At 40.4% G+C, this 20,186-nt stretch overlaps 1 protein-coding gene across 3 annotated transcripts in view; it reads left to right on the top strand.

Moving 5' to 3' along the window:
- nhsl2 (NHS-like 2) overlaps window positions 1-20,186 on the top strand; it is a 111,996-nt gene that overhangs the window by 65,095 nt on the left and 26,715 nt on the right. For all 3 annotated transcript variants that reach the window (XM_005946867.2, XM_042212643.1, XM_005946866.3), the window contains exon 3: window positions 15,634-15,776. In XM_005946867.2, the coding sequence (XP_005946929.1) occupies window positions 15,634-15,776 (143 nt within the window). The remainder of the gene's footprint in view (window positions 1-15,633; window positions 15,777-20,186) is intronic.

Below are 20,186 nucleotides of genomic sequence, written 5' to 3'. Positions count from 1 at the left end.
ACTGTAGGTTTTTATTTTGAACCCTGAATTAATTTTACATACTTGTTAAGTTTGAAGCTAATGCTAGTAACCTCAGTTAGCAAAGCTGCATCCACAGCTGCACGGGTGTTAGCGTAGTTGTCACAAAAGACAGATGTGGATTGTATATGTAAGGATGGATATAAACACCTTACATATTCATTGCGTTTCATTGGGGTTTTTTTAGTCTGGAATTTAGCTTTATGAATTTTCCCTTTTCTTTTCTTTCTTTTTTTTAATCAGAAGTGGCCTCATTAGTCGCACAGACTACACACAAAAGACAGGCGTGACATTGTACTTTGATCTTTATTTATGTTTTGGCGCCAGAAGTTGATCTATTTTAATAAGAAAATGGTGTGCAAAGTTATCAGCTAATGCTAGCAACCTTGGTTAGCTAGCTGCATCCATAAAAGGCAAGATTGATGTGGGTACTATGATGTAATCCACTAATTTAAGCTTAGCATTTTCACTGTTGCTGTGTTGCAAGGCTTTTTTTAACCAGGATGGATCTGGCTAATAGTCTACCGTATTTGAACATAGACTTAGGGTCAGATTTACTAAACTAAAGGTCACCGACATAAGTTAGCATGTGACATAGAGCAGATAGAGATCAACTTCAGCTCCGTACAACAGGACACCTGTTAACCAAAGCAGCCACATCCCTAAATTTAGGTGTTAACAGCATAAGAAAAGTTATAGGAAAACTCACTCATCATACAGCTGAAAATGTCCTTAAACAGCCTCTTTTATTTTGTCTGTAGAGTTGTGCATTTTACCATGAGAGTCTATGGGAACTCACTCACTTCTGGAGCCAGAGGTTGCTGCTTGATTCAGATGAACAGTTGGAGTATACATCACCCATTGCATGGACACAGATACGCATACAAATGAAATTTTCACTCGCCAAACCTGGATTGAAGATTTTCTTGGTAAACTGTTAGATAACTGTGGACCAAGCCATATTATTATTCTATTAAAAATGCTCCAAAGGGCATCTGAAAGGTTGAGTTCAGTGACTCATATTAGCTGAGGTGAACTCAGCAGACAGCCGTCAGCTGTCTGCTGAGTTCTTTGAACACACATCATAAGCAACTAAACAGTGAGGGCACTTTACCTGTCATTAGTAGGAGAGTCAATCAAGAGTGAATTGAAGGCCTTGTTGATAAATTGCAGGCAAATAGTCTACGGCTTTCATAAATTAAAATAGATACATCAGGCACATCCAGCTCCTGATTTCTCAGTGTTGGACAGCTGATTTTTGAGGAGCTAAGTTTTATTTTCCTCCTCACTTGCTGATCACAAGGCTTGAGAATCGTTAGGGAAGCAGTTTTTTGCAAGACTAGAGGAGAGTTTCTGGAAAGATGAAGAAAAAGAGGGTTTTTTAAAAAAATCACTAATGCTGTAGTTCTTCCGTTGAGGTGGCACGCATTAGAGTCATCCACTAATTCAAAGCTGCACAATGTGACTTTAATGGATCCAGTCTGAAGAAGCATATTAGTAAACAGCAGACTGAGGAGAAATGTGCACATTAATGTGGCAGCTTTGTGACTTATTTGGCATTTGGTGCTTGGGTGGAACACGAGAAAGTTTGTTATTAATCCTTTTGTATGCATGACTCTCACAACACTCAGGCTGGAGTATTCTCGACATAATATGACCTGCAGGAATCTCTCCAAATAGATTCCCTCATAGTAGATAACCCTTTGTATTAAAGAGGATAGCTAATGGCTGAAGGGGTCAGAGATGGTGACACATACTTTGACGCTGTGTTGGCCAACAGCTCTAAACTGTCATCTAAATGCTGTTGGTCACTCTTATGGCCAGAGGGCCAGTGATAAGAGAATGTGAATGTGTATTATCTATGACTTAGGGCTGTGTTTAGAAAGCATTTACTTGTATATACTGTATACATAGCGGGAGAATTTTGTCTACAGGATTTAGGCTGTCTCAGGTGTTTCTGTCTCTTCATGTAATCCCTGACTGACTCCTTGATGTTGAGATCAGGAGACTGTGGGGGCATAGCCATCTGTTGCAGGGCACCTTGTTTTTGTTGCTAAAGATGGCTGAATTTCAGGCTCTTTGTCATGCTGCAGGATACATTTGGAACTCATCAGATGCAGTTTCTAGTCTTCCAGTTTTAGGCTTTGGACCAAATGCAACATTGGCTGCAGGGATTTGCTCTCAATCTGCCACTTTAAAACTATTGTTGAGGTTTTCTTTTTTTATTTTACAGTCTTTTTCTATTTTAACATGTTGCAGTCATGTGAAATCTGATCTTTTCCCTTTTGATTTGGGCCATTTTCATATGTGATCTGAAAGATGTAAAGACCTTCCTTGTTTTACCTTAATTCTAACAGTCAAAATCCAAAGTTAGTCAGCTGATCTGTGTCTTATGATGCAAGTCTTGTGGGGAGGCGGTGGCAGATGTAGAGAGAAGTAGCCTTTGAAATCCTGAAATGTTTGAAAAGTTTGTTTCAGTGAAGCCATTCATGTTGTGATCACTCCAGGCTTTATATCCACACCCACTTACATACGAAGTAGCAGACATTGCACCAGAACAGACACGTAACTTAAAAGTTGGCTTTTATCTATTCAGAGATTTGATTTCTTGCCCTGAACATCACCTGAATTACAGAATTTACAAATTTAAGAAATAGCACTAATATGCAAATTGCTCAATTATAAATATCAAGAATATGGAGAAAGAATATTACAGAGGTGGAATATATATGATCGAAATTTGACTCTAACCTGTGAACTCTGTCATTTGCTATTTTGCTGTAGAGTGTGTGCAAAAAGGGTGTAACTATTGCAGTGTTTACAGTGTGTTAGATGGAGGAGCTGTACAGGGAGATGGCCACGGGCAGGAGTGATTTCCTGTGTCCTTCAGTGGACGCTCTTTTGGATAAAGCTGGTTGCCTAAACAGCACAATGGTCCCAAACGCATTAAAAATGTATTTGGAATGGATAAAGCAGGCAAACATTAAGCTTCCTAAAGCCCCGACCTTCATTTAAAAATTGTGGACTATGCTTAAAAGCTAGGTGTGTACCAGGTAAACAACTAATTTAAATGAAGTCTGGCAACTCTGTCAAGCAGAGTGAGAAGATATCCAGCAAGATATATCCCAGAGGCTTGCTGATGGCTACCAAAAGCATCTTGTTGACATGCAACTTTCTAAAGGGATAGTTAACCAAATATTAGTGGGGGTCTATGTATTTGAGTCTATATGTATACTTTTGATCCTGTGTAGATAACAACTCTAGACAACTCTTGCGTAAAAACGCAAGAGTTGGATGCAGAGGTTTGAATTCATTTTCAGTCCGGAAGCATTAAAAGCCCCAAAATTACCATGACATTCATGATGAGTGGATGTAAACTTGATAAACTGCCCGAGTTGTGACTAAGCAGCACAGGCAATATGCCAAACCCTGAAATTAGAAAATGAATAGAAAATTAACACTTTAGCCACCAGAGTTATGTTTTGAACTTAACAGTGACTCATAAATCAGTAATCATTCAAGACTTCTATTTTTCACACTATTGCATGATTGTGGAAACACTGATAGCTTGAATATCTTATCACTGGTGGGCACAGTGTTACTAGATTGGTTCGCTGTCGGCACACAAACTCCGACTGCTCGGCAGTCTAACTTGATAAAAGAAAAAGAGGAGAACAAGCAGCCAGCTAAAACAAAGATATATATTGGTTCTCACTTGGGCATCCTTAAATCAGAAATCTATGTTTAAAAAAAAAAAGGTTGAGGACCTGAGTGAGACAAAGAAAATGTTTCCTGTGCCAAAAATAAATAAATACATTTCTTTAAAATTCTGGCAGTATCCTTTTACCCACAAAGTACATAAATAAAAATCACTATACAGGATTGTGCCATGCTGCTTCTCCTGCTGGTTGACATAAAGATAACAGTGTTGACCAACTGATGGATTGTGTGGTCGGGCAAAGGGGCAGCCTAAAAAATATTGCTAGTGTGAAAGTGGCAAAACTGCAGTTGTTCTAGTGGCCATGTGAGGGCTAGCTCCAGAAGGGAGTCAGTAGCCACAGATTATCATGTTAAGAAAATTAAGGGCATGGCTTCATTGATTGACACAACTGGTAACAGTTTGCTAAGCTTCAGCTTTGCTAATTAGAGTCATTAAACTGAACCTCTACTATCTGTGTGTTTCCCACTCGGGTCTTTTGGAACACTTTTAATCCATTGACTTGATGTATGGTACAGACTGTCCAAGACGTTTGTACTTCCCTATGGAAAGTCTATGTTAAGCTAACATCTGTGTTTGTACCCTGCACCTGTTCAGTTTATTGGTGCAGCTCGCTAACTATGCTAGTTGGCGTTAGCTGATACATTAGCTCCAAAAACACTAACATATGGTGCCCAAAATGCTAACTTGGAAGAGTCCAAAACCAGCAGGTGACATCACAGTAGCTATGTTCCTCTTTTGATACTGTCTGTGGGTGTATACAAAGTCCGAGTCACATGAGACAACAGCTTACGCTTGGATGGTGCAAAGGCTGTAACTATAAGGGTGGACATAGAATGCCAAGTCAGTTAGATGAAAACTGGGTGTCCTGTTGGTGCAACTGGCCCCTAAACAGTAAATCTGAATTGACCACCAAGGTTTTCAGTGAATGTAGCCTCACTGGTTGTTGGGTTCATCAGCATTTCAGCTCATCCCAAAAGTGCTAGATGGCTATGATCATGCCTTCGCCCAGCAATTTCTTCCACACTAAAGCCTTCTCATTATAAACCTCTGTCTTGTTAAGACAGGATAAATCCATCCACAAACTGTGGACACAAACGCTAGAAGCAGACTTTCTAAGAAGAATAAGTTTAAGTTCTCCCAAAATATGCTTCCATTCAGGTTTTTAAAAGCAGCTGTGGTGATGGTAGCATTACAACATAACTTTCTGCTCTTTTTTTGCTACTATTATTTAAAACTCAAGGCCGTAAAAAGACTATCCTTATTGTTCACTTATTAATTTTATTTTTTAGTGCCTTTTTTTTTTACGTTTATCTCCAAATCGGCAAACACACATTTCTTTCTTACCATATCTCTTCAGCTTTGTGCTTAAAGTGCCATTGTTACAACCTTTCCCTGAAAAGCTTGAACTCTGTAGAGGTCTCCAGATCCCAACAATAGGGACAATACTAAGTGACGTGAAACAACAAAACTGAACTTCAAAATGTCATCCTAGCCTCTTTCTGTCAGTGTGAATGCAGGCTGGGATTCAAAAAAGTAGATAAAGTTTTTTTTTCCATGCTAACCTGACTGTAAAATGTCGCAGATGCCCTTTAACTGTGTCAGAGAAGGCCCTGGTCAGTGCTAGCTGTGATCTACACGAGCTGATAAGGTTTCACTCCAGTCAATACACATTACTGGACAGGTGCAGCATCGATCAAGTCCTGATGGAGGAGAAACACTCCAGCTTTTCTTATTTTAATGAGCTCACTGGCAGAATCATTTCAGATGTGACATTCCCTATTTTTAAAAAGTGACACCAAGTCCAATAAAGTTTGAGCTACTTGTTATAGCCTAGGGAAGATTATGAACTAAACCAACTTGCTAGGCTTTATTTTGTTCAAATTGACAGAGACTCTGAGTCCCAGTTAATTTTACATACTGTACGTGTCAACGTAAATGCCTTTTGTGCTATTATGCAAATGCTTTGTTAATGTACCATGAGATTAAAGCGGGCATTTAGCATTTAGGCCAGAATTGGCTCTTGAATGGAGAGCTCAAACGAGTTCTTGTGAAATCCAGCCTGCAGCTGTACCTTTGACAGTGAAAAGAATAGTTTTTAGGGGATTTATAGATTGTTTGAACTTTTATTACTGAATGACCTTTATAATCGGGCGCTCTGTTTGCTTCTGAACCACAAAGTATTGCCTTCCTCTTCAGTAAAAGAGTCATTTTGGTCCATTTTTTTTTTTGTCTTTTTCAATCCTCTTTCCATAAAGCGTTTCTTTAGAGTGACATCGCTGTGAATCAGGCAAGACAAACTCACCCGTCTTGTTTCTTTCCTCAGGGCTTCTCAGAGAATTTTTCCAAATACAGGCTGAAGCGTGACGCGCTTAAATTCTGCGATTTGGTGGCATTTATATTCAAGCCAACCTGCCCAAACCGTAAATAAACCTGTTTGTGATCAAGCACCGGGCCTATGTGGCAGCAGGTAGGAAGTAAGGAACAGACTTGTGACTGAAAAGTTTTACATTTCTAGAGGCCTCCGAATCCTGATAATTGCTGTGAGAGGGTCAGAGTGTCCTTGAAGAAAGCACTTAGCACACAGCTGCCCTTTGGCCAGAGAAGAATATAATATGGCATGGAACAGCTAATTTCCCAGAGTGCTGTAAATATGGATGCTTATTCTCAGCACGCTTGGAGAAGTTGATTTTAATCTATATTATACTGAAAACTCTGCTGAATCTCAAGGTTGTCAGTTTGGCTAGACTTTACAGCTGCTGAACAGTTTAAGCTCAGGTGTACTCTATGCAGTCTGGCCTGCCATTCTTCAGGGCTTCTCTCCAAGTTACTAGCATGCATTAAACAGACACACTATCCTTGGGCTTTGCTGATTCAAGCTTCTGGCATGAATTTTGCAGACAGACTCATTGGATTTAGGACCCCTTTAGACCAGAGATCAATTCTAAACAAGCAGCTTATATCAGATTGTAGTGTAGGATTTACTATTCTGGTAAGGCAGCAGGGTAACAGGGTGTTTGTTTCAAAGTACCATTCAACAAAAAGTTGTTTTACTTTCCATCCATACATTTTGTGATACTGATGTGCACAGCAGTCTAAACAGAGGCACCCACACTTTTATCTAGCCAATCACCCCCTTTCACTGTTCTGGTGGGACGTCAATGCATCCCTGTAGTTTTACCTGTTTGTCTCGCTCGAAACGCCTCAAGAGCCTCAGCTCTACTCTGAGCCCCTTTCCAGGAACCTTACATTCACAGTCTCATTCTTTCGGTCACTACCAACCTACTCTTGCTCTTTCCTTCCCTCACTCATGACATAGATACCCCTCCACTTGGGGCAACAACTCCTCCCAACCCAGAGTGGGCAAACCTAATTTCCATAGAGGCTAATAATGAGGAGAATTTATTCCAGACAACTCCAGAACATCATCTAATCAGTGCAAGTGGTGTCTTCAGAGTCTACATCACTAATAACTGTTGCCAATTACACTTATGTTAATGAACTTAAAATTTTAAATCACTGCTTCAGAGGAAGAAAAGACTGGGACTAAATTAACAGTTGTGCAACTCCAAACAGTTAAGGCCTTTCTGTAAAGCTTGATTTAAAAAATAACTACATGTTACAGCAATCCAGACCAACACAACTGTGATTGGTCTGCCTGGTAGTAACATTCACTGTAAGCTCAGAATATTATTAGCACAAGAATAATGCATATAAAGGCTATAACTGTTCACCGTGCTATTGCAGTAGTATTCTTCTAACATAGTTTTTAACAGCACTGTCAGTTTATATATAGACTCAATCAGTTCTGAAGTCTTTTCTCTTTCCTGAATTTCAGTTACAAAAAACGAGAAGAAGAAAGAGGAGCCTTAACAGCTCAGTCATCTGTTATAAAAATGTCTTTTTAAAAATTACAACAGAAATCCGCAGTGTTCTGAAAATTAATTTAGAAAATTAACTTGGACAGATAGAGACGAGGGGACGCAGAAAGAGGAGGCCTAAAAAAGCCAAACACATTGAAAGATAACAGCAATGTGAATCGGCCTTGTTGCATTACATGGTAACATGCAGGTTTTCTCATTGGCACGTTTATAACAGATAAGAATGGAAAAATAAATCAAGAGTGGATAAAAGGATGGATAAAATAGCTTTGTGTCACCCTCTTATCTAACATAATTAGGAGGCAACATCAAGACATAGTGTTTAGTGGTTCCTGAGAGATATCTGCAGTTGCCCGAGCTTGGAGAGCTCAGTGGAAAAGAGTAGATCCGAGAGTGGATTGCACAGCCTCAGCCACCTATTAAACTTCTCAGACTGGGTAGATGGTTTGTTTAATACCCTTGTAATGTTGTCTTAAACTGAAGGTAATGAAAAGACCGACCTAACCAACAATTTCAAGATGGGAGCGTTTTACCAGTTAGGACTTGCCTTCCTGGTGGGCACTCTTTTCCTATTTAAAAAAAAAAGCATCAGCTAGTCGTCCATATATTTCACTTATATAAACACACATGACAGGAAATGAAGCCAAAATGTGTCCCTGGATAAAGAGGGGCCTGATAATTGGATCAGGACCCTAGTTGCGGTTTCTCGTGATCAAAGTAAACCAGGCCGCTAACCGCCAAGTGTGTCCTTCTAGGTCACCACCGTCCTCTTTCATTGTCGGGGCAGCAGACCTTTCTCTGTAATGGACTGATCAATTCTCCATGCTAGTCCACAAGGACAGAGACATGACATGAATATGTGTACATGCAACCACACACGCACACACACACACACACACACGTACACATATTTGTCTGTGTACACAGACAAACATGTACTCGGGCTATGCTCAAAGAGGCGTATTGTTAATTTCTGTCCCCCGCCCCACCACCCCTTCATCTTCCTAGAGGGGAGAAGAAAGGGTGACCCAAATTTGACACGACCAGGGTGCATATTGTCGAGGATGGTTGGGTTTATCTGTGAATGGGTGCACTGTACGCAAACACACAAAGATGCAGATTTGTGCATGTAGGCGTTTTAATATGATCAATAAAGCTTAAATGGTGATTTGTGCGAATAATCCCCAGGTTAACACATACAAGAGGAGGATTCATTTGTACGCTCGTAGAAGATACTTATAGGCACCTGCCTGAAAGATACTCTTTCTCTCACACACACACACACATGCAAACACACACAATGTACAAGTTAGTGATGCATGAGTGCATGGCCTGCTTGTCTGGACAGAGGAAGGGGGTGGGGTAAGATGCTCTTAACCACTCTCTGTGTGTGTATGCAAGAGTGGGAGTGACCGGCATACCTTTGCACCCCGAACGCCAATAGCATCCCTCCTCCCCCTCCCTCGTTTTCCCACCACAGTTCCCTGCAGTCATGTATCCGAGCTGCAGTCGTTGCAGCGGAGCCCGGCTGCTATCTGAAGCATGGATATACAGCAGCTGTTTAACTTCCCTCCTCTTCTGTTTTAGTGCTTCTGCCTTTTGGATTTGACCTCTCTCGGTCAGTTTTCAAACTCTTAATGTTTACTTGATTTCTATGTTGCTACTAGTGAGGTCATTTAAAATGTACAGTGGAAAGTGCTGGAGAAAGTGTCAGCCTTAAAGTGAGTAAAAGTTGCAATGCTGCTTGGGAGAATATTGTTAGAAGCAAAGGTTTTCCATTCAAGCGTTACACAAATGAAAGTGATGGTGTAGGTTTATTAAGGAAGTTTGCAAGGTAATCAATCTTATTCTGCATGTAAACTCTTGGTGATATTCAAAGAAATGTAGTTTAGTTTATTTTTATTTTATCTTTGTGATCATATTTCTTTGATGTATCTTGGGTTTTCTGGAACCAGACGGTTTGGTGAAGAGGAGTAAACTGTTAAATGGTAATGTTAATGTCAGCGAGCTTAGTTAGGAAGCTACGAAATATATAAATGCATCCTACCGATTGATACCTGCTAATTAGTGCTAATAAATAACACTGAGATGAAATACTAGGATTTCACTTGTTTAATCTGTGATTTACCAAGTGAGCTTGCAGAAATTTTGAGGATATTGTCATAAGCTCTCCACAATGGCCAGAAACTGGTGCCAGTTGGGCAGATTGGTTGGAAACACACCTCTAAGTTTGGAAAATAAAGCAAAGACCAAAGTAAAACTAAAACATACTGGAAACAATTGGAAGATGGGTACGCTGTAGTCATAAACGATAGGCATGGTCAGCAGCAATACTTAGGTAGGCTGTGAGTTTTAAATGATGCACTATTGATACTAAGGGGCCCAAGTGTGAGTAGTTATCCTCCACACCATTGAACCACCAACATCCTGAAAACCTGAAACAAGGCAGGATGGATCCATGTTTTCAAGTTGCTTGTCACAAATTCTGACCCTGCCATCTGAAAGTTGCAGCAGAAATTGAAACTCATTAGACTGGGCCATCTCTTGTCCAGTTTTTGTGGCGCTTGTGTGAATTGTAGCTTCAGTTGCCTGTTCTTAGCTGACAAGAAAGGCACTATGTGTGGTCTTCTGCTGCTGTAGCCCGTCTGCTTCAGATTCAGAGATGCTCTTCTGCATACCTTGATTGTAATGAGTTGTTATTTCCATTCTCCCTAAACTCTCTTTAAATTCTCTGAAACTAGAGATGGTTGTGGAGAAAAATTCCAGTAGAACATCAGTTTTTGAAATACTCAGACCTGCCTGTCTCCATGCCACAGTTCTCCATTCTGATGCTCAGTTTGTCTACATGTCCAACTGCATCAAGTTTCTGACATGTGATTGGCTGATTATGTTTGCATTAATGAGCAGTTGAACAGATGCACATAACAAAGTGCCCAGTCAGTATATAAATTACACTAAGTTAAAAGGTCAGGAAGCCATATCGTCTATTTGTTCTGCAGGAACAAGTTAAACCTAAATGGATTTGGATGTTAGATAAATCAGAAGGATGCCGGATCCTATTTTTATCTTTCAATCTCCCACCCTTCGGTACTGGCTCAACTCTGCCAGCATCTTTCTCCCTCCCTGTTAAGGCTGTTAGTTTTGACAGATCGGGCCTCATTGGTGTGAATTCCCTTCCTCCTCTTCTTCCACTCTGTTCTTTTTCTCCACCTACTTCGTCTTTTTCGGTCTCTGATTTTCAGCATTGTGCCATTTCTCGATCATGTCTCCTTCCACTGTCTCGACTACACACCTTTTACCTTCTTTTTCTGCCACCCCCTACATCTTTTTCTGCATTTTCACTGCTTCTCCTCCTCTGTTGTTTGACATATAGTTCTTCTTGAACTATTTACTGCTTCCTGCATTGTCCTCCTTCTCAATGCTTTCTCATTTTATTCTCTCATATCTATACTTTCTCTTCTCGGTTCTTTTCACCTTCACTTCCCCCCTTTTTTGTTCTATCTCTTAAAAAGTTACCTCTGCTTCTTTTCCCCTCATTTTCCTTCCCTGCTTCCTTGCCTATCTTATCTCGTATCCTTTTCTTCCTCTGTTATCTGCTTCTCCTTCCCTGCAGCTCTTCCTCCTCTCCCTTTTACTCTGCTTTATCACTCTGTATCTTCGGACTCTTGCTGACACCTCACTTCGTTGGGCCACTGCAGCTGGATAAGTTTTGGCTTCTGCTCGCTGTTTACTAACCAGCTGATCCTGCTGTTTTTGCATGCAGCAGCCGGGCGATTTTGAATCAATTATTTTTAACACTGCAAAATCGACAGTTTTCTATCATGAGTGCCGGGGTTTGTAATAGGCCTCTATATGAAAACAAACTGCAAAAGCAAGCACTTACAAAGTGAAGCGTCTAATAGCTTTCAGAGGAATTAGCAAATCCAGCGAACAGGCCAATTTATCAAGACATCATTAGCATTTATGTCAAACAAAAAGTTCTGATATGTATATTATGAATGTTACAATTCCCTATATTTGCTGTCAAGAGGTTCTGATAAATCCTCTCTATGTGACGAGTTTCACCATTGCTGGGATGCATGCATCTGCCAGCAGGAGGCTCCCTCATATTTCAATATAATAATATCAAACAATTTCAAAATGCTTTCAGTTTAGAGAAAGAATGAATAAATATTCCACTACAGCAGATTCTTAAGAAAAAGGTCTGCTTTGATGACTTTGTCTGCTTTCCTGTTGAGCATCATCTGCAGCACATCGTCTCCCCTTTTACCCACATCTGTAAATCTCTGTAGAGGAATCCTGTCCTATTTCTAGGATCACCAGGAGTCGATAAAAAAATGAAAAACTGTGTGAAAATGACTTGGCTCATTATTTTTTTATTACAGCGTCATGAGCCGCAGGTTCTGTGAATGATGCAATGAGCAAAAGTCAGGTTTTGTCTGTTCCTCTCTATCGGTTCATCACAGCAGCTACAAGATCTTTGGCAAAGGTAACAAACTGTGTGTGACATTTTTCAGAGGTCCCTCTTTAACTAGTCTCTAACTGCAGGATGCCACGGGCAATAAAACCAATACAACGTTACATTACATACATAACAGTAGTAACAGTAGTAATGTAATGGTGGCAATCTGGGATATGTGCAGTGACATCACCAGTGGGATCACAAGTGCTGATAGTGATAGTCAGTTTCTGTGTTTATTGTTGTTTCCTATGTTTATTATTGTCTCAATAGATGCTATAATGCTAAAAAATGAGAGAGCTGGATTAAAAACAAACAAACACGTATGTAGCAGAGACAGGGACATTTAAGTGCACCTGTTTAAAAAAAATGGGACATTTTTGCAACAGCAGCACAGAAATTAATAGGAGTCATGTAGTAGTAATGTTTCTCAAATTGCTTTTGAGTTAGCAAGTGTGCGCATGATGCTTATTGGGATTAATGAGACAGACCACATAGGAGCATTAATACCAACCAGATTAAGTTGGTCAGTCTGGGCAGGAATGCTAGCCTCGGGCTGAGAGAAGGCAGGTTGTTTAATCGGATCCCGTGTTTGTTTGAACTTTACTTAAACAGAAAAGAATTTGCAACCTCATACATCTTAAACTCTCCAGCTTCTCAGCCACCTAAGCAGCTTTTATCATTCCTGAGCATTTTCCTGTTCTCTTTTCTCTCTTCTTAGTTCTCCAGTCTCTCATTTTTCCCAATTGCTTCCCTTTTGAAAGATTTCCCGCGTACGATAAAAGAGAATAATTGACAGCATATGTTGGAAAATGTGTTCAGTGTCACACTCATGAGTCTGATCTCGCAGAAGCCTTGTTTCTGCAGTTTTTCATTGTGATGGTTTCACTTCAGTTGAAATAATATCTACTATCTTTGAGTTTATAAAGCCCTTCAAACTCATCAGAGTAACTTTCAAAGTACTCCTTTATCTGAGCTTAAAATGACAGCTGACATACATTACTGCATCATCTTAATCCACGCTGAAGGTTATAAATGTTTGCTGTGTGTGTGTGTGTGTGTGTGTGTGTGTGTCGTTTCCTCTGATGTTTAGAGCCATAATTGCACTTAGAATAAGTGAGATCATACACAGTTTTCTGCTGCTGGCACTTTTTATTCCAGCAGAAGGAAGATGTCAACATCAATGATCCCAAATGCCATTAAAAAACTGCACTAAATCTGTGGGTGGACTGCCTACCCTCGCACAAAAACACATCATTATCTTTCTTGTGTTTTGTGGTTGTGCTGCTTTATATTAATTTCTATTCACAACTCTATATTCCCGACTCCAAACACTCCCACGTTGCGGCGCTCACTTAAATCTGACACCTGCTAAACTTTACGGTGAACCGCTCGCGTGTTTAAATGAGTTTACCAGGCATGAAAGTTGTGCAGCAGCCATTAGAAAGTCATAAAAACGGATCCCATCACCCTGCAAGGTCTACTACTTTACCATATGGAAGACTATTTAGATGGAGGTAGATAAGCAGCCTGAGGACACTCAGGATATTCCACACAAACAATGATAATTTAAAAAGCCTCAATTCCTTCTATTTTCTTATACAGTGGTATTAGTCTTGTTAAAAACTTTGCTAATTAGATGCTAATTTGTCTGCTGTTTGGTGCTGGGAAACAGCTGCCTTTTGCAATTGGAAGTGCTGATGAGAGTGGAACAGAAACTAAAAGTTGTGAGCCTTCAAATTCAAGACACTGAGCTGACGGATGAAAGTTTAGACTTTAGGGGTTGAGCCAAGACATAATTTGTGCTTCTTAGAAGAAAAAATGTCCAACTTTACAGTAGAAATTAACATTTATAGGCTGAAACAAACAATAGTTCAGGCCTTCATAGCTTTTATTGTTCTTTGATTACAACTGTACATTTTACTGACTAATTTGTATTGAATCGTACAAAATATACAAGAAGTTTGTGCTTAGTTTTTGTTATTACTCAGCACAAATGAGTAGACTGATCTTCCTACATGTTGCACCTACTGGAGCTACTTGGCCATGGAAATCAATGCCATCAAGCTCCTGGTGCAGATTTTGTGCAGATGTTAATGGCAGAGAAGCTCTGCAGTTATGGAGTGAGGAGAGTGTTGGTGACTTTTACACACTATGCGCCCCAGCAGTTGCTGTGGTTTCTAAACACATCGACTTTACAATAATGCCACTTATGACTGATCTGAGTTTGTCCATATAACGTACAGATCTGGATCGGTCTATCAATTCATCTTGCTCACCCAGCTAGCTCGCCATATGTCTAAATGTGGTCGCACAGGTGTAGAGACTGGTCGGCGAGCTGGCCACCATAGGCCTCTGGGGAAAAGTGTGTATTCCATGACCAGTTGTGAAGTGGTTGCTTGCGGTTGATGGCAACTGCTAGGTGAAACTGGTAGAACAAACAGGTATAGAGTGCTGCACCCAAAACCTTCTAGCAATTGTTTTGATCACTTGCCTGTAAAAGATTGCAAAATAGTTGTGAAATGCACAATGTAAACTGGAAGAAGTGATCATTCACCACAGTGCAAAAGTTCAGACTTTTGAAATATGCTGGTAATGCACAGCTATTGCTTTAAAGGTGACGTTTTGGAGAAGTCATCAACCGGGGATACACACTTTGCCCTCGCGATCAGAGATGAATGACCGGTCTTTTGATCTTCGTAACTGAGGCTAACATCTTTCATAAAGAGCCTGAAATCCTGAAAACAACTTTGTTTCTCCCAATTTAAACCTTAGTTTATTTATCTTATACACAACATTCATTCTTGAGACAAATATTTCACCATTTATTCTTTCTAGCTTGTTGTCATCTGCTTCCTTATATTGCTAGGCAACCATACATCACCAGGAAGGAATCCATATTGTTCCGGGAAGTTCAACTCCAAGCTTTTTTCACCTCACTGACACTGCTGTTTCTCTAAAGCTGCTCAGTGTCTGTGGGGGTGTGTGTCTGTGTGTGTGTTGAGCTGAGTGAAATGGGGGAGTGTGTTTGGGGGTAAAGGAATGAGGCTGAAGCGGGAGCGTGGTGTGTGGTGTTGTGTGTGTGTGTGTGTGTGTGTGTGTGTGTGTGTGTGTGTGTGTGTGTGTGTGTTGTTGGTGTTGTTGGTGTGTGCACCAAGAGAAAAAGGGGGGAGGTGGGGGTTAGGAATCTGTTTACAATGGCCTGAGGGAGCTGCCGGAGAGGGAGAATCAGTCTGATATTTGGAGGTAGACTGCGCGAGAGTGCGTGTAACACAAAGAAAGAGAGTTTTGGAGAAGGAATAAATGAAAGAAGAGGAAGGGATGGAGCCCTTGGGAGGATTAAATACAAACTGAAGGAGTCATTTAAGGCACAAGTTGAACCAGGAGTCACAGGAGGGAGATTGCAGGTTGATGCAAAGCTGCAGCCGTTCCTGATCTCCACTTTCAACCATGCAAATAAGATTTAGTTTAGTTGCATGCATGCATGCATGCAGCAGAAAGCAAGTTTATGCATGCATTTATATCTTTTTGTTATTTTTGCTCTTCTGTGTTTTCAGAGTTTGAGGAGCAGTTGTACGACACCAAGCTGACCGGTCAGACTTTCCGGCATCCGTCCTCACAGAGCTCCGACGACACGTCCACCTCCCTCAGCCGATCGCCCATCTCCCTCAACAACAAGAGGCCCGACTTCATCTTTCTGGTAAACACACACAGACGCACGCATGCAGGCTCATGTTTACACCCATCTTATTTGATCAGGAGGCTCCGTCACACCAAAATGTCACCTCTCTGCTGAACAAACACCCAAGCTCAGATTTTATATGCAGCTATTTGAAGCTGCACATCTTTAACAAGCAAACGCAATAAATAATCTCCACCTTTCCTATTTTAAACTCGCTCTTTTTTCCACCTCTTAAACCTGTGAAACCTGACTTCATCCTGCTTCTGCTAAATGCACACACACAGACACACACACACATACACTGTGTCCACTTCACTTATCATCTTCGTTTTTCTCTCAGAACAGCAAGACACCAGACTTCACATTCCCGCTAAACTCCTGCTAACCTACTCCACCCGACTCCATCTGCCCTTTTGTGGTCCTGTTTGCACTCTTTATTATTTCTTTATTGTTTCCAATCAGTGCTTGATATTCATTTTATGTTACCTGCCTCATTTTAAAGGCTCTTCCCCCTTTACAATAAAATTATAGGCAGTATAAATCTATCTCTTTTCTCCATTTCATTATTTTTCGATCATCCTCGATACAATATCCCACAAAAGCCCATTCCTTTGATTAAATCTTGTGTATCTTGCCATTTCATGCTCACTGGAATCATCATTTTAATTTGATTTATCGACCTTGAGAGTGCGGCTATAAATAAAATTGTAATCCTCAAGATTTTTTCAAAATATGAAAATGGTGAGCGTTTTTCTAGCAACAGCTTTTTATTTAGTTTATTGTTTTTTCTTTCTGGGGTTGTGCTTTTTATGCAGGACCTTTTGTTGTTGCTCTGGGAGTTAGCTTTGTGGTGCAAGATCTGAGATGTGCAGATTAGCCACAACGTTAAAACCACCTACATAAGTGTGTGTAGGTTTTTCTTCATGCTGCCAAAACAGCTAGCTGCTGGGGTATGGACGTGGCACCTCTGGTGGTGTTCTGAGCCTGCACCAGTACTTTGGCAGTGGAGTCTTTATGTCCTTTGGGTTGCAGGATAGAGCCTCCATTCATCAGACAGCACATCTGTGCATGCTTGATCAGACTGGGAGCCTTTTTGTCATGTTCTTCTGTAGTATTGTCCTGCTAAGGGAGTGTCAAATTTTGACAGTTCCTATCTGAGTAAGATCCATAATAAGGCCAATGACCCAAGCAAAGGCAGTATAAATATTGTAGTTTCTGAATGTGAAATGGGAAGCCAATGCAGTCTTCTTCTCACCAGCAGGGGTGATACCTTTGCTTGTAAAAAGCTCCTGGTTTTTTAGAGACTTGTGGGTAAATGATCCCGAACCCTCAACATTCAAACAGAAAAATAACAACTTCTTCATAGTAGGACCTCAAAAACTAAAAGTTCACAGCAGCTATATCCATCTTTTATACAGTCTGCGGGCCTTAGATGGAAGATACATGGTAGCGTAATAAAATGATTAACGTTATTAGCTAAAGAAGCAATAGGCCAGTCCTGTACTGAGCTTCATGCAGAAGCTTTGCTGTAGAGAAGACATAGTAGACATAGTATCAGCAAGACGTACTTATAGAATAGATTTGTCCAACAAAATTTGTCACGTTGACCAAATTTCTCTTATGGATCTACACAGTTGTCCTGAATGTCCACACAAGTCATTGACGCAACTTGGTAGCTGATATTTCGACCTGTTGTATACAGTATACTGTATACAGCAGGTCTCCTAACTATCTGGCAAATGATTGGTTGTATCGTCACCTTTGGATGGGATGAAACTCTTTCCAAGGTTGTGACTGATTGGAATCAGGGTGTGCCCACGGGCTGACAGCCACTGTCGCAAATGCTTGCAATCATTCACTGGCAACAAAAAATTCAATGCAGTTCCTGAACAACTACTAGTTTTTCCTAGTTGAACATAGGTTGCCATCCCGTTTTTATGTTTTAGCCATTAGTGGCATTAAGGCTCCTAAAAGTCTTTAATTTCTCTTTTTGTTATAGTATGACATGCCAAATGGAAACTCAGTCTGCGTTTGGCATCTTCTAATTGCTGTGTCTCTGTTCACATTTACATGTCTGTGCTTGTGTGTGTATTGTGTCTGTATTATTTGAACTTCTGCGCGTTGTTTGTACTTGACTGATCACTGATGCAGATTTGCTCCGCTCAATGAGGACTGATAATAAAGACTCCATCCTTTTCTATTAATAATTGTAACTTGAAGTTCGGAATGAGCATGTCTTCTGTTGGACAGCTTAATTCAGCAAATCGGCGACACAATGCACTATTCCAACAAATTACTGCTTCGGCATATCAGACGGTTTTACAGCTAAAAGTTGTGTTGTGACAAAATGCTTCACTGCTGTTGTCATCATCCCTTTATTTTTTTCCCATGAAGCCGAATTATCCGAGAACTGTTGCACAGTATATCCCGCCCCCTCATTCAGATTTCTCAGGATTAGTCATCGTCCTTTTCACACTCTCAGCAGGTTTCTACAAACAAATGCCAAACCATTTAGTGTCTTCCAGATGGAAGTATCATTAGCACTCGCTAAGAAATCAAAATAGCATGTGACGTAAGTGCTTTCTTGTCAGCCGGCGCCTGCACATTGAGGACTTACTGACTGATTTTTGAAGGCGAGAAAAGGAATGCAAACATAGATGTTAAATTGCTTCAGGGTGTCTCAATGATAATCTATGATCACAATTTGTCAAACAGGCTACAGCTATACATAGAGCCTCTCTCTTTTCACTCTTTCCCTTTTCCATTAGTACTTCTCAGTCTATTTCCCCAGCTCATTGAACTCCCACCGTGATTTTACTGCAAGATGGCTGCGCATTTCCTGCACACCGACTGACGCAATATTCCTTCAGCGAGCTGCTAAAGAGCGCTCTTAACTTAATGCCTTTCTCTCTGTTTGGGCTAATTTCAATTAGAGAATGGCAGATTCCCACGAGATAGCTTTACGTCTCTCACGAGGCGGAGGATAGACTGGAGTGTTTCCTGCATTGCAGCAGCCTCGACAGTTTCATTGCCTTGCTTAAGGGCAGAGATGCCTGATACTGTAGATCTAATGGCAGACAGTTGACAGATGCCCGTTCCCTCACAGCTGGGATTGCACCTTCCTGTTGCCATCAGGGACAGAACGAACAGTGTCTCTGCTGCTCTGTCAGTTTCCGTCCCTGTCAGCTAATCACGTCAAATCAATGTTTGTTTTTTTATGTTTCTAACTCACTTCAGATTCACTTCTGTCGCTCCTCTGCATTAGCTCTCTCAGTTTTATGAGACAGGTGAAAATGAGACAGCATTTTCTCTCGTTCTCTGTTTTGTGACCCTGCTGTCTGCTTATCTACCCTACTGATCCTTCCTCTTACAGGCATTGAAGTTGCTTAAAGGGGACAAAACATTTAATTTTGGAGGAGGTTGATGAGTAGATGACCTCCGCCGGCTGTCTGGACTCCTATAGGATTTTGGTTCTATTGATTTTTACTGCAAATTGAATTCTGAGGTTATTTTGTTTTTCTTGTGTGTTTGAGCCAGTAACAGCAGTTTAAAGGGGGAAAGGGCTTTATTGGCTAATTTTCAAAACAGCTTGGGCAGAAAATGAGAACAATAACTTTTAAAGAGTTTGAGAGTGTAGTACAATATGAGAGAAATGGAGATCTTGTAGTGAGGAAATTAGATTTGAACCATTGGATCTCAGGATGCATTACCATGACTGAAGGGGAAGACAATATTTTGGATTTCACTAAAGAAACTGACTAAAATTATTTGGATTTCAAGCAGCATGTTAGATTTTCTTTTACTCTGTAGGTAGCCTGAAACATTTTTCAAATAATCTCACTGAGTGCAGAATCTACATGAGAAACACTCATGTTTTGTTTTGTTTTTATTAAAAAGTAAAGCCTTTAGCCTCCAACATTCAATTTGTATGAAGATGAGTAACCATTATTTAGCCATGTATTCAAGCCTTCCATTAAACAGAGGCAACCAATCAGAATAAAGTTGGCCTAAAACAATGGATGAGCTGAAGAGCTACACCCAGTCACACCTCGTGACAAATAAGGATTATTTTGAGCTGGGATTCATACAAAGTTCATCATGTAATGAACAGGTCAACTTTACACTACTTGCCTAGTAACATGTTGTCAGGTTGCTCGACCAAACAGAGTAAAAACAAGTTTATGAGACTTTAATTTCACACCTCCAAATGAATACATATCTATTTCACTTTAACTCCTGGACGTGTAAATGTAAAAGCTAACGGTCATTTATGAAGGATGCACAAATATAGTGTCTGAACATATTGGCATTGTTGACTGATGTAAGCTTATTGCCAAATGATGTGACATCTACTCACAGTTGCATTTATCTATTTCATTACGTCAGCTTATAGTGACTAACTGTTCGAAGGTAGTGTGATGTAATTTG

This window comes from Haplochromis burtoni, unplaced genomic scaffold (genome assembly GCF_018398535.1).
Source record: "Haplochromis burtoni strain Fernald_Lab_line unplaced genomic scaffold, NCSU_Asbu1 Contig_383, whole genome shotgun sequence".
In the NCBI taxonomy this organism is placed as follows: Eukaryota; Metazoa; Chordata; class Actinopteri; order Cichliformes; family Cichlidae; genus Haplochromis; species Haplochromis burtoni.
This window is presented reverse-complemented; position numbering and strand designations above follow the sequence as displayed.